Source organism: Pecten maximus, chromosome 9, assembly GCF_902652985.1.
Source record: "Pecten maximus chromosome 9, xPecMax1.1, whole genome shotgun sequence".
In the NCBI taxonomy this organism is placed as follows: Eukaryota; Metazoa; Mollusca; class Bivalvia; order Pectinida; family Pectinidae; genus Pecten; species Pecten maximus.
Genome location: NC_047023.1, coordinates 32,819,634 through 32,834,034, shown reverse-complemented (window position 1 = coordinate 32,834,034; position 14,401 = coordinate 32,819,634). Strand labels below are relative to the sequence as shown.

Sequence of the window (14,401 nt, the reverse complement as noted above, 5' to 3'; positions counted from 1 at the left end):
TGTATGTTTGTTTTTGTGTGTAATTATTGACTCATACGAAAAATATGTCTGCGCTCTCCGCAATATATTCATGATACAAATTGATTTTGTGTTCTGTATCTTCCTCCGCATTATTCCTCTCCCTCTATCATTTCCTACCTGCCATCTCTCTTCTTCTTCCTTTGTCAAAGATGTTCCTTTAATAATATATGTCTGTGTGTGTGTGAGGGTGTGTGTGTGTTTGTGTATGTGTGTTTGTGTATAACTAGTCACATGGCCATTGCGAAACGGATATATCAGAGGGAAAGGAAATACAACGGTGGAAGCAAAACATGGCATGAGATGTGATGAACATTGAACAGCTGAAAGTATGGAAAAGTCTAATTATTCTTCATTAGTTGTAAAATAAATGAAGGAGACTTCCACATTTTCTCCGTTCATTCACACTGCTTAGATACCATCTCTATAACTTTTTTTTTTTTAACTCTTGGGATATTGAAAAATCTATGGCGACACAGGTTATGGTTATTTTGCAGTTGATTAATAAATGATTCAATGATATTAATCAAATAACCAGGGGTCAAGTGATTTATAATTTTGTACATTAAAATTAATGTTTGCTTACGACGCTTAGATTCTAATTATTCCAGACCCGTTTCTTGATACAGTTTATAAGTGTGAAGTACCACTTCCTAATAAGACCAACTCCCTGTTCGAATAAGACCAACTCCATTTTCGAATAAGGCCAACTCCGTGTTCGAAGAAGGCCAACTCCATATTCGCCATGCGCATGAGAACTGTTCAGCATATGGACTGGTAATCATTTATATCTCCATATAAAACATTGATAAGGACCCTTTTGGATTTGGAAAGCTGTTTGGCCGCCATACAAAATGAAAGACATACAATGTAGACAAAGTTGAAGGTGTCCAAAGAAGGTCAACAAAACGGTTGCGAGGAATGTAGGATCTTACATACTGGGACGGATTAGTTAAATTGAACCTATACCAGCACTCGCATATCGACGTATAGGAGGAAGATAGTGAACGTTTGGGACACTTTACCAGAGAGCTATAGTAACAGCAACACATGTAAACACATTAGAATAGACCACAGGCGCTTGCATAGAAAATATCACTTTCGATTTTTTTTTTTATATGACAGCGGTATGTGTAATGTGCAAGAGGGCCCTCTTACACATTACACATACCGCTGTCATATAAAAAAAAAAATCGAAAGTGATATTTTCTATGCAAGCGCCTGTGGAATAGACTGGATAAACATTGAACTTCACAGGAACTTCTATACAACTATAAATCTTTAATTGTTTGATAGATTAATTAAAAGGTGGCTAATCGGAACCAAATAGGTAAAACATGTCAAAAGTGAACTTATAATGGTGTATCGTCATTAATGATTGAACACTTATATATAGGCTATATATCATTGATTATTTAATTTAAAAATTCCAGGTCAATTTATTAGTGAGATGTGGATACATATGTACTTTAATTATATTTGCATTTGAGTCTGGTGTAGAGGGTAAGAAAATGAGTCTGTACCAGAAATTAACTTGACTTGACTTGACTTGTTATCAAGCCCCCCCCCCCCCCCCCCCCCCCCCCCAAAAAAAAAAAAACCCAGCAAAACAACAACAATAACAAAACAAAACAAAAATAAAATACACACTAGGAATACATATGTAGACTACGTCCCTATTCTAAACCAAAATCAAGAAATGCAATCTTTTTCGGAGTTCTCTACATTTACGATTAAACATTCATTAATCCCTACGTGCATTATATAGCGACCGTGTGCTTTGTGATTCCGGATTATCCGTACTTTATCCAGTAGTAAATTAGTATCTCCTGCTCACAGACAGTCGGAACACCTCGCCTCACAGATCTAGAGTATCCCCATTCAACAGTTGGCTGCAAACATCTTCTAGGCGTACTGATCGTATGTTGACAATGCTGAAGGTGCATGGATGTGATGTAGGATAAATTTCAGCACTGAAAACGTCGAATTGCTTACAATTTTGACCATTCAGCTTATAGGCCTAACCACTGTCAACAAAACCCTGTTCGCAGGCTTTGTAAGAGTTCCCGCGTTATTTGGAGAAATATCAGACAAACACGAATTCTCTTGTTTTAATGACTCTAAATATATATCTATATTATCAATGTAATGAAATGTATTATGAACATTTAGCCACGATTTTTTTCTTGTTTGCAATATTTAGGCTATTGGTCACTGTCTGAATACTTCAGACTAGGGGAGGTAACTCGTGTAAAGTATAGACACAAAATATACATTGCCAATTTTGGACTCGAGAAAGAATAATGTCTTTTACATAATCAACCACAGAAATATTATTTTAAAAAAAGAGTTAGCTGTGCATGTATAATTTTTAATATATCATTTATTACAGAGCTGACTGTCAAAAGAATGTCATTTCCTACTTACAACATGAAGTCTATTTTTTTATCATCATCATCATCATCATTCTTTATTCCTCAAAATTTTGAGAGCACAAAAGGAAGAAAAGAAAAAGAAATTAAATTGAAATGGACATAATTACATTGAATTATAACGTTAAATGCACATCGTGATTAAGAATCACATCTGATCTGTTCCATTTGACTCATTATGAGTAGCATATCTTATTTCACATCACTTAGGCGCGGAAGTAGCTGATTTCTTTAGTAGGTACGCACAGTCTTTGGTAAACTCTTCAGTTAAAACATCACTGTCAAATTCAAAGTCTGAGATTTTCCCTTGAATATTGTCTGAAGCAGGAGCTCTTCTGACAGGTTACTAGATTATCAGATAAGGCTGCACTCCATAATAATCAACCACTTTTGTTAAAAATGTATCCCTTAGCGTAAAGGTATTGGTACAGTCTGTAACAAAATGTCTTATAGTGTCATAAAACGGTTTTCTACACAGCTTACATATAGCATATTTTTCCACAGGAACACACGTAAGCATTTTGCATATATATAACACTGTTCTTTTGTCGATACCAGATGTTTTAAGCATTTCACACGGTTTGCTATAAGTACAATGGACAGACCGAAATCGAATGAAATCATTGTCTCTGTTCATTCTCTCGGACAATAGTCTATCCTTATATATAGCAATAGCTTCGATTCATTTACAAACAGTTTCCATTGAATCTTTGATGGGAAATCCGCGTGGGGTCTACTTTACCACTTAAAATCTTGCAAGAAAAATTGCAATTTTGTCAAAAGCGTGAGCATCCCATCTCTATCGGCAGCTGTTTCTCTTTTTGTTGTTATGACAGTGCCATGTGGTAATGATATCGATGTTAATCATGTATTTTCTTTTCCCTGTAATAGGTCTTCAAAGTTACGTGATGCCGAAATCAAAGGAATTCATTTCATCATCGGAGTCAGACTCAGATGAGGTAATGTTGTGATGTAACAATCTAACATAAATTAAAAATGTAAGTGTATACCCTGTTTTGTGACAAACACATGATCTGTCCTGTTACTTATGATTATTTCTTTAAACGATTCAGCTGTCCTACCTATTTAGGTAGAGTAATTAATGGTTTGTTTGTTGGTGGCGTTTATGTCTATTTACTAATTAACTGACTGAGCTATCATGGCCCAGCCCTTCACCTGTGGCAGGGATATAATAAGATGTTGTATATGTCCCTGTCTGAGGTTATGTGGAGGGTGCTCTAACTGACTGAGTTATCCCGGCCCCCTCACCTGATGTTATGCGGCTCAGCAGGGATTCACACTAAGGCAATTGCCTTGACAGACCTCTGGGCTGCCAGGTTTTGAAATAAGGCAGCTTGAGCTGCCAAACGTGAAGCTCCTCCTGGGGGAATAGGGGACATGTCTCTACAGCTCCTACAGCCCCTAATTCAACACTGAGGAAAATATTGAATTCTATAGATGCAGTTTCCTGCGTTCTAGTTCATTCTGAGCATACAAATATTAGATCTTACAACAAAGGGTTAAAATTATAGAAAAAGTTTTGAAAATAACATTATTGAAGTAAATGAAGAAAACTGTAGCTGGACATTATACATTTGGCTGAAAATGTTGGCAGCCCACAGGGCTGCTGTTCTGGACATTCTGGCAGCCCAATCAGATTCTAGGCAGCCAAGGGCTGCCGGGCTACTGTTAGTGTCGATCCCTGGGCGGACCCGGAAACCTCCTAAATTATTGCAGCCCCCTCACCTAATATTATGTGGCTAGCCTTCTTACATGTACCAGCTTGTATGGTTTATACACATAGCTTTTTGGAATTGACACTGGCTTGGAAAATAATATCTTTATATTCTTTTCACTTCATACCGGGCATTAATCTCAAGTTTACCCTTGTGCTTTAGCCATTTCAAAAGTCAAATAATTATTTCTCAGATAACTGAAGGGTCAAAACATCTGTCAAATGGACATGTATATCACTTCAATTCCAAGAGTCAGATCTCATTTGGTGGGGTAAATAACATGCACAACAGTTCTCTCAAGGGTCTACTGATTCCAGGGCTTTTTCTGGGCGTTTTTTGGGGCCGTTAATGGGCCCCATTCCCAATTAAAATTATTTCATATTTAATCCAAATTCCCAAAATGTGCAGTTTACTCCTGAAAAAATCTTTCCCAATTCACCAATTTTCTTCCCAAAATGAGAAGAAAAGGCCCTTTCCCAAACCGGTGAGAAAAAGCCCTGGATTCCCTGTCTTAGATTCAACTACAAACAATGCATCAATGTTTATATGCATACACACATGTGGACAATATTACATGTAAATTATATAATTGTGCTTGCAAATTATTGTCCCATACTATAATTATACGTAAACAAGAGATATCCATGTTGGTGTATACAGATACATTTTCAACAAGTTCCCTTAAATTCTTACAGCAAATGCTATTTTCTTCAGGTTTATACTATCTTTAAGGTGGATTTCTACAATACAAAATGTCTTATGTAAAGACTGAATGGAGATATGTCTTATGTAAAGTCAGAAAGTTTTGCATACACTGTTGATCAATAAAATGTATTCAGCACAGACTAAATACATTATGAAAAACAAAAGTTTGCATTGCTCACTTGGATATTTTAGCAATCACACACCTCTTATCCCTCCCCACACCAAACTATGCAGATAATACACATCATATCTTTAATTTCACTGTGGAATGTAGCACAGGGAACAAAATACCAACTTTAATATAATAAGTAAACTTCTTATGTTAAGGTCAGTAATTTGCTGCTGTTCCCTGTGGAGTGTAAAGAGGCCAGTAATATTAGATAAAACAAATTAACACTCAAATTCCCAATTTTTCCTAGTTGGGTACTTCATGTTTTCATTGTAGAATGTAACACAAGGAGCAACCTTTCATAAAGATGTTTGATATTCAACAAATTAACGCAAAGTTCCCAGTTTTTCCCACTTCATATGTCATAAAATAACATGTTTAATATTGCAGCCAAAGCCTAAGAAGAAGAAGAAGCAGGAACCTGTTGAAAGTAAGAAAGAGAAGTCTGAAGCTTCAAGTAAAAAGGCTACAAAAGGAGCGAATGGAGAACAAATGTTTCAGGTAAAATTCTTTTTATTTTAATGAAGATTATACGTTATAGATACATGATCGACTCATACGTTATAGATATTTGTAATATGGCTGGAGTGTTTCCTTAATTTTCATTGGCCAATTTACTGCTTTCCTCACAAGAACCTATCAGTGAGTAGACCTGTTCGTGCTAAAAATAGCTCAGCTGGGAAATTCCCCAGGCATTGCATACCTGTTCGTTCTATTAATAGCATGAACAAGTCGGCAATCTTCGCCTCCAATTACCCAACGATTTACTTTGGGCAACAGCCAATCAGAATGCTGGAAACAAACGATTGTTCAGCATCTCTCTGTTTACAATATGGCAGACGAGATAGCCCAACAATGTTTTGCTACAATAAACGAAGAGGAATTACAAGATATTTTGAAGAAAAAGGACTTGTTGGACACCCGGAAATATACTTCAAGTGCAACAAAACTATTCCGGCCATATTTAAATGCCCAAAGTCAGTCTGCATGCTGACTTTGAAAACTTTAGTCAACATGATTTGGACAGAAGCCTTGGGATTTTTTCTATTTATTAGTTTTAGTTGGCCATATTACAAAACAGTTATTGCCTTTTGTATTCGGTGTACACGAGACTATACAGATCTGGTCAAGAGTTTGTTGAGTGAATGTTCACCACGGCCTGCGGCCTCGAACAAACTCTTGACCAGGTTCGTATAGTCTCGTGTACACCTCCACAAAAGGCAATAATTGTACAGATGTATAATGATCACCTCATACATATATGATCATATGATATCTATATATTAGACATTATGTAGATTGTGACAATGCCATTGTCAGTATGTATGTATGTATGTATACAAGTTAATTTAAAATACTTTAGGCAGATATCTATCTAATATCAAGACACATTCATATAAGTGATTTATAACAAGATATTGCTGTAAATGTTGATGAAATATCTTGCAGCTTTCCAAAATGCGGTTTGTCAGTGTCAGCGAGTTCCGTGGCAAGGTTTTGGTGGGAATAAGGGAGTACTATGAAGCTGACGGCGATCTTAGACCCGGCAAGAAAGGTTGGATATATTAATAAGTCTTTTTGTTGCTCTCCCCTCTCTTCCCCTCAAAAGGAAAAAAGACTTGAGACACCACCTCTCATTATTCCTAATCTAATTACCTGGTACACTTTAGTACAATATTATAGGTAGTCATTCTGTATCTTGGTTAAGGTGATCTCAGACATTATGCAGAGCATGCAGCATAGGTGTCAACCATCCCGGATTACGCGGGAAGTGCCCGGAAAATCATTAAAATTTCCCCTAAATCCCGATTTGGTACATTTCCCGAATCGGGGTTAAATTTCTCCCGGATTTGAGCAGTCTTCCCTCATAAAACCCCGGAAATCTCAGACACTTCGACCCTGAACTGATTATGTAAACAAAACACCCCCACCACCTGTGTAGCTGACCTGGCCTGGGGCTTGGTGAGAGAGGGGAATCGGTCACTGCTCACCGTGCATGCCTGCCGACCGGTGTATACATTACAACAGTGCCTATGGCTATGTGGCTTCATTTGACATGGTCAGTTAATTTTGTGATTACAACTAGGATACATCACTTTAAGAACAAACACTGATAATATCTGTCAACATGATTTACTCACATGAAAGCCAATAATGCATTTCTTAATCGTAGCTGTCAGTACCAGCGTTCGTACTGCCGCCATCTTTAATTGGTCAATACTAATATAAAGTCGTAAACTGCCACAAAAATCCGTATTTCAATTTGGGTCAGAAAAAAATAAAAAGACTTTTTAAGAAGTTTGTTTTATGTCATAATAGAACTACTAGTAAAACAAAAATTAATAAATTACTGTGTAATTATTATTTGAGAAAGGAAGGGAGATAATTTGCTAAATATATTTAGAAATATTTCAGAACAAAATAATAAAAAAAAAATCAGGAGATAAGTAGTTGCTTTGTATACTGGTTGCAAATTTCAAGTGACTACATCATTAATAATATAATTCACCAAATACAGTTCCTCTCTATGAAATTTCTGAATTTTTTTAAAAAGAATTAATCATTTTTTTCTATATTTTTTAGCCCACCATCATGATGATGGTGGGCTATTCAAATCACCCTGCGTCTGTGGTCCGTCGTCCGTCCCTCCGTCCGTCCGTCCCTCCGTCCGTCCGTCCGTCCGTCCGTAAACAATTCTTGTTATCGCTATTTCTGAGAAAGTACTGATGGGATCTTTCTCAAATTTCATATGTAGGTTCCCCTTGGTGCCTAGTTGTGCATATTGCATTTTGGGACCGATCGGAAAACAACATGGCCGACAGGCAGCCATCTTGAATTTTGACAATTGAAGTTTGTTATCTCTATTTCTGAGAAAGTATAGAAGAGATCTTTCTCAAATTTCATATGTAGGTTCCCCTTGGTGCCTAGTTATGCATATTGCATTTTAGGACCGATCAGAAAACAACATGGCCGACAGGCAGCCATCTTGGATTTTGACAATTGGAGTTTGTTATCGCTATTTCTGAGGAAGTACTGAAGGGATCTTTCTCAAATTTCATATGTAGGTTCCCTTTGGTGCCTAGTTATGCATATTGCATTTTGGGACCAATCGGAAAACAACATGGCCGACAGGCAGCCATCTTGGATTTTGACAATTTGAGTTTGTTATCGCTATTTCTGAGGAAGTACTGAAGGGATCTTTCTCAAATTTCATATATAGGTTCCCTTTGGTGCCTAGTTATGCATATTGCATTTTGGGACCAATCGGAAAACAAAATGGCCGACAGGCAGCCATCTTGGATTTTGACAATTGAAGTTTGTTATCGCTATTTCTGTGAAAGTACTGAAGGGATCTTTCTCAAATTTCATATGCAGGTTCCTCTTTGTTCCTGGTTATGCATATTGCATTTTGAGACTAATTAGAAAACAACATGGCCGACAGGCAGCCATCTTGGATTCTGACAATTAAAGTTTGTTATCGCTATTTCTGTGAAAGTAATGAAGGGATCTTTCTGAAATTTCATTTGCAGGTTCCCCTCAGTGCCTAGTTATGCATATTGCATTTTGAGACCAATCGGAAAACAACATGGCCGACAGGCAGCCATCTTGGATTTTGACAATTGGAATTTGTTATCGCTTTTTCTGTGAAAGAACTGAAGGGATCTTTCTCAAATTTCATATGGAGGTTCCCCTTGGTGCCTACTTATGCATATTGCATTTTGAGACCAATCGGAAAACAAAATTGCTGACAGGCAGCCATCTTGGATTTTGACAATTAAAATTTGTTATTGCTATTTCTCAGAAAGTAATGGAGGGATCTTTCTGAAATTACATATGCAGGTTCCCCTCAGTGCCTAGTTATGCATATTGCATTTTGAGACTAATCAGAAAACAACTTGGCTGACAGGCAGCCATCTTGGATTTTGACAATTGAAGTTTGTTATCGCTATTTCTGTGAAAGTACTGAAGGGATCTTTTTCAAATTTCATATGTAGGTTCCCCTCAGTGCCTAGTTTTGCATACTGGGACCAATACGAAAACAACATGGCCGACAGACAGCCATTATAGCTAAATCTTAAATTCTATATATAGGTTCCCCTTGTTTGAATAGTACTAGAGGGCTGTTTCTGAATTTACACAGATAAGTAAGACTTAGAGGAAGGGAAAAGTAGGGAAAAGATCAATCTGACATGGAACCTATAAAGATCATTCGATGGTGGGCGCCAAGATCCCTCTGGGATCTCTTGTTTTTTATTATTATTATTATTATTCTTTAAAATTAATCATTGTTGTCAAATTTCAATATCAAAATGTAGCCCGAGGTAATTTACACCTGCGCAAGCCCATGAGGAATATCACCTAAAGAAATGTCGCGATTTTTTTTGTTTTCACGCACTTTCTCCCTCATTTTGGATGTGGAATGAGGGAGATCTCCCTCATTGGAGGTTTCAGAGGTTGACATGTATGATGCAGACTGATTTTTTTTTTGTAAAACCAAGTTAAGCGATAATAAGTTTCAGAAAATCTGAAATAATAGCAAGTAGATCCAAGATTTTTTTAAAAATCGGTGAATGATATCAAGGTTTTGACACTTTTTATACGCCTGACGAAAGACCGTAGACGGGACGTATTATGTTATCATGCGGCCGGGCGGGCGTGCACATATGGTGTCCGGACCATAACTCCAATACTACTCGAACCAGACTCTCCATACTTGACACAAATATACATCTTGATGAGCCGGAGTGTCGCATACCAAAATCATGCCTCTTACCCCCATATTTGTGGAGTTATTCCCCTTTGATGATTTTACTTCAGGCACATATTGTGTCCGGACCATATCTCCAGTACTACTCGACCCAGGCTCTCCATACTTGACACAAATATACATCTTGATGATCCGGAGTGTCGCATACCAAAATCATGCCCCTTACCCCCGTATTTGTGGAGTTATTCCCCTTTGATGATTTTCTTGTCCGGACCATAACTCCAATACTACTCGACCCAGGCTTGACACAAATATACATCTTGATGAGCCGGAGTGTCGCATATCATGCCCCTTACCCCCGTATTTGCTGAGTTATTTCCCTTTGATGATTTTGTAATTGCTCACCATTCACTTAATGATGGTATTAGGAGGCTGATTCTTTGCAAAGAGGTTCTTTTAATGTATATATTCTGTATATAAACATGTGAACTAATTTTTGTATTGTTGTGTCTAAACCAAGGTTTCCCATATTTGCAACATATATACATCTCATCATTTAAATTTGCCCTTCGGTTTCGACTACACACCATTATGTGTATCAATATCTCCTTCCAACTTTCCAACAATGATACTTCATTTGAAAGCATTACAACCTGTGAAACTACCCCCTTCCAAGTGTCAAATATTGCGGCGGACGTATGTTGTGGCCCTCCAACGGGCCCTTGTTAAAAATTGCTTTGTATTTAATGCATGGGTTTGTCATCTTTTAATTGATATAAAGTTGATACCCTCACCTCCAATTTTCCCCAGTCTGAGTCATAATATGGTTTTGACAACATTTTCATAAATTTCAATTACATATTGTCTAATTAAGATAAATGACTGAATTTTGCTGCCAAATTAAAAGTAATGTATCTTCAAAAGAATGTTCAGTGATTTAACATGCTAAGTAGCTTATTGCTTAGTTTGCTAAGTGATTCATGTTCTACTTGGAGGGGTTCGACGCACTTAATCAGGCATCCCCTTCCCAGTTCAACTGAATAATCAAAGAGGAAGGTTAAGGGGTTTTATTTCATATTTTTCAAGGAAACCTGCCAAAATTTGGAAATTATCAATCTTGAAAAAATCTTCCACGTCACACAAATATCAAGACTCCAGAATGACCCTTACCACCATCAAATATTAAAAACTGATTTAGTATAAAAATTGGAGGGTAGATCGGGATTTAGTTTTGAGTTACCTTTAACTGGAATCATAAGAAGAATGTAATTTGAATTAATTTCTGACATGTTTATTTAGGTATATCCCTGACATTGGAGCAGTGGAATAATCTCAAGGAGCAGATGGAGGAGATTGACCAGGCAGTCAAAAGTGTGTGAACAAGAGGAAGTCGGGCTGGGAACCTGTACACAGAAACATTTTGTGGAGGGAATGTTAAAATTCTCCAGGTAGTCGGGCTGGGTACCTGTACACATAAAACTTAGTCGAGGGAATGTAAAACCTATAGTAACCAGTGAATGCGGACCATGAATTTGAACTGCTTAATGAATTGTGTATATTGGCAATTAAGTTTTGTACCAAGTGACAAAGGAAAGGTAATAATTTGGTATAAAATAGGATATTTTCTGAGGTGGTTATTTTACAGTACATGTACATCAAACTATAAAAACAACAGGATTTTCAAATGTCCAACCAACAGTCCTTATACAATATGTGTATTACCTGATAATGTATATGGACTGTTGGTTTAGAGTTTGTGCCAATCCCCTATGATTGACCAATAATCAACAACAGGAATTGACGGGGAAAATCATGTAAACTTCATCTTTCTCTCATAATTTATGTTAATATCCTTTTATTGACATTGCTTCAATTATTATCACTGTATTTTCATTTCATTTATAATTGGTAGTATATCAATTTACATTTGTGACACTTGAAAATATCTTAATATGTGCATTATCTCCCTTCATGATACTAACGTCCCGAACGTGTATCTTTCTGGAAACAGCTGGTATTTTGACACTTAAGATAAGAAATTTGAAAATCTAAAAAACTTGAAAGTGGTAGATGTTTGTTTCTTTATTTTTAAGATGATATACCTATCATGGATTAATGGAGCCTCTGGCTAAATTGAAAATATATTTTCAGTTTTATTAGCATCATTTGAAATGGAAAGGCATATAAAATTCTTTTTATCACAAATAAACAAAGGTTTACTTAATTTGTTATAACAATAAATGAAAAAAAAAATTCATGTTGCCCTGATATATTGGAAGTACATTGTATTGAAATGGAAACAGAGAGAACCTGAAGCCAAAGAAATGCCCACTAGGTGTTCAATCTGGATAAATGTGCATGTGTTCATTCACAGTTAATGTGGCGGTTGTATGTGTTCAATTTCTATAAGCTGAGGAATAAGTTTTTGATTTTAAGTGATGATCTGTGAAAATTAATTTCTCAAGAAGTTCCTACATGATTTCTTGTATCTTTTGATATCTAGCTGTAACATTGCACGCAGACTTTTTCACGCTCACATTTGAAGTAAATTTTACCATTAACATTATGTGACCAATTGATTGAATTTTTTAAGGAAATAGTTTAATTTCATCACTTAGTTTGTAATGTGCTATGTCCTTTCCTATATTACTTTTGATTCAGTAATCCTACATGTTAATTTTGGTGCATATGATTTTGTTTTCATTCACATTATATATATTTTGTTGAAAATGATCACGTTTGTTGATCTGAAGTTAGTTTTTTTTACACAAATAAAAGTTGACAGTCTGGTAAATGCAGTATGTGTTCATTTTTGAAGTATAATCTATATAAAACAAAACTTAACCCTAGATGTTGACACTTGACAGCTTCACACAATCATTGTATAACTAAATAGGTGGTGTACAATAAAGAAACTGATCTATGATCCCTACTGTCATATACTATTCACAGAGTTAGACTTCTGATAAAAAATTATTAGTCCCCTATTATTAGTTCCGAAATTTTCTCAGCCATGTTGGTAAAAGTTGCCATGTAACTTCAGAATGAGCAGCTACAGATCAAGTACAAGTTTTGGTCAAGGTTAAGACTGTTACTATTTTTAGCAGGAGCTAGGAGGGAACATGTATTGCTTTAATACCTAGCATGCTTGTTGACCAAACAGATATTACACAATATTATCATTCAAAGACACATTGTTTGTTGGCGCATTTAAAATTATTGTCAAGATAATTTTGAGTTGGTGTCTCCCTGTAGCAGCTGGTGGCTAGAGGTAGCTCACCAAACAACCTAAGTGTTAAGTGTCTTGCCCAAAGACGACAGAAATTGGGCGATCTGTGATCTCATGCGCAGCTACCCCAGAAATAGCAATACCAGGTAGATACCAAATGGCACACCCTTGATCTACCCACAGTTTGTGGTTGTATTATTGGCATGCTCTACTGACTGAGCTATCGCTGTAAATTAAAGGCGTTACCATATTAGTGGCCTCTTATGGATATGCATCAGAAGGCGGTTGTTGTCTCCCCGACCTGAAGGGATGATTCATACAATTAAAACTTAATATATAATTTTCTCAATTATTTGCTGTTGAGTACTGGGATGAATTATATTCGCTTTATTGAATGTGTAAACGAACATCTGTCAGCTTGACGGTTCATTTTCCAACCTAAAGATTCTGAAGCCTACATATAATATTAGAATAACTTCTACTCTTCCCAGTTACACTACTACACATCATGACTGCTGGCCGTTTGTTTTTATCAATACATTAGTTTAAATTATTGATTTATTCTTATTATTAAGTTTAATTTAATGATTCATATTTTGAAGACGTTGCAAATGAATAATTATTTCACAAAGGATATTTAATCTAAGAATTACCCTAGATGTGGGACAGAGGGCGTTTGTTGATTTAGACTACCGCGAGACCCTGCGCAAAACGGTACTATGTACACCAATTGTATTATCCTCTACTGAAAAGGATATAATTGTATTTACAAATGCATTCATTTTGTTCAGTGATGTTTATTTGATGATATTGTTGAGGTATTTAATATTGGATTTTCCAAAGGTTATAATACAAAAATTATCGAATGACTTCATTACAAGAATAAAAAGGTAAATACATTTCAATGGTAGTATTGCGACATGACGGTCCAAGCACTCTGTGCTGTGTTCCGAACGAAGATCAATACTGCTAGGATTTGATCCCATGGCCGTTTGACTATTAAGCACAGAGAATTCTGTAAACGTACATATTTTATCGCTTATCGTACTGACAACATTCCGCTAAATTATGATTTCGCTAAATGTAGTTTCCGTATACTGTTTTCTTAAGTAATACATGCAAGTATTGTCAGTGTGCCAATTCATCATTGTGCTAATCTGCTTAAAGGTAATGCGCTAATTTAAGTGCGCCAAGTAAGCACGTTTACAGTATCAACTACACTATACCTGATCAGATGTGCTTATCCTTTTCTGCAATGTTACTTGGAATTATTTAAAAACATTCTGACTCTCTCAAATATTACAAAAAATTAATCATTTTAATCATCGAGAGATTTTCCCTGTCGGAATTTTTTGTGCCATTTTAATTAGCCAATTAAGGTACTTTATAGCTGTAATCCAAACG

The 14,401-nt window shown here is 36.2% G+C and overlaps 1 protein-coding gene across 3 annotated transcripts; it reads left to right on the top strand.

The window, feature by feature from the left end:
- The first annotated feature begins 1,845 nt into the window (after positions 1-1,845).
- On the top strand, positions 1,846-12,566 carry LOC117334507 (activated RNA polymerase II transcriptional coactivator p15-like). 3 transcript variants are annotated; one of them, XM_033894174.1, is made up of 5 exons: positions 1,846-1,938; positions 3,342-3,409; positions 5,451-5,561; positions 6,510-6,615; positions 11,068-12,566. In XM_033894174.1, exons 2-5 carry the CDS (start codon positions 3,359-3,361, stop codon positions 11,145-11,147), a joined length of 348 nt encoding a protein of 115 aa, XP_033750065.1. In that variant the 5' UTR covers positions 1,846-1,938; positions 3,342-3,358; the 3' UTR covers positions 11,148-12,566. The 3 variants fall into 3 exon arrangements, with proteins under 3 accessions (XP_033750065.1, XP_033750067.1, XP_033750066.1); XM_033894176.1 differs by having other exon boundaries at positions 1,871-1,958; XM_033894175.1 differs by having other exon boundaries at positions 1,933-2,074.
- Positions 12,567-14,401: the final 1,835 nt, after the last annotated feature.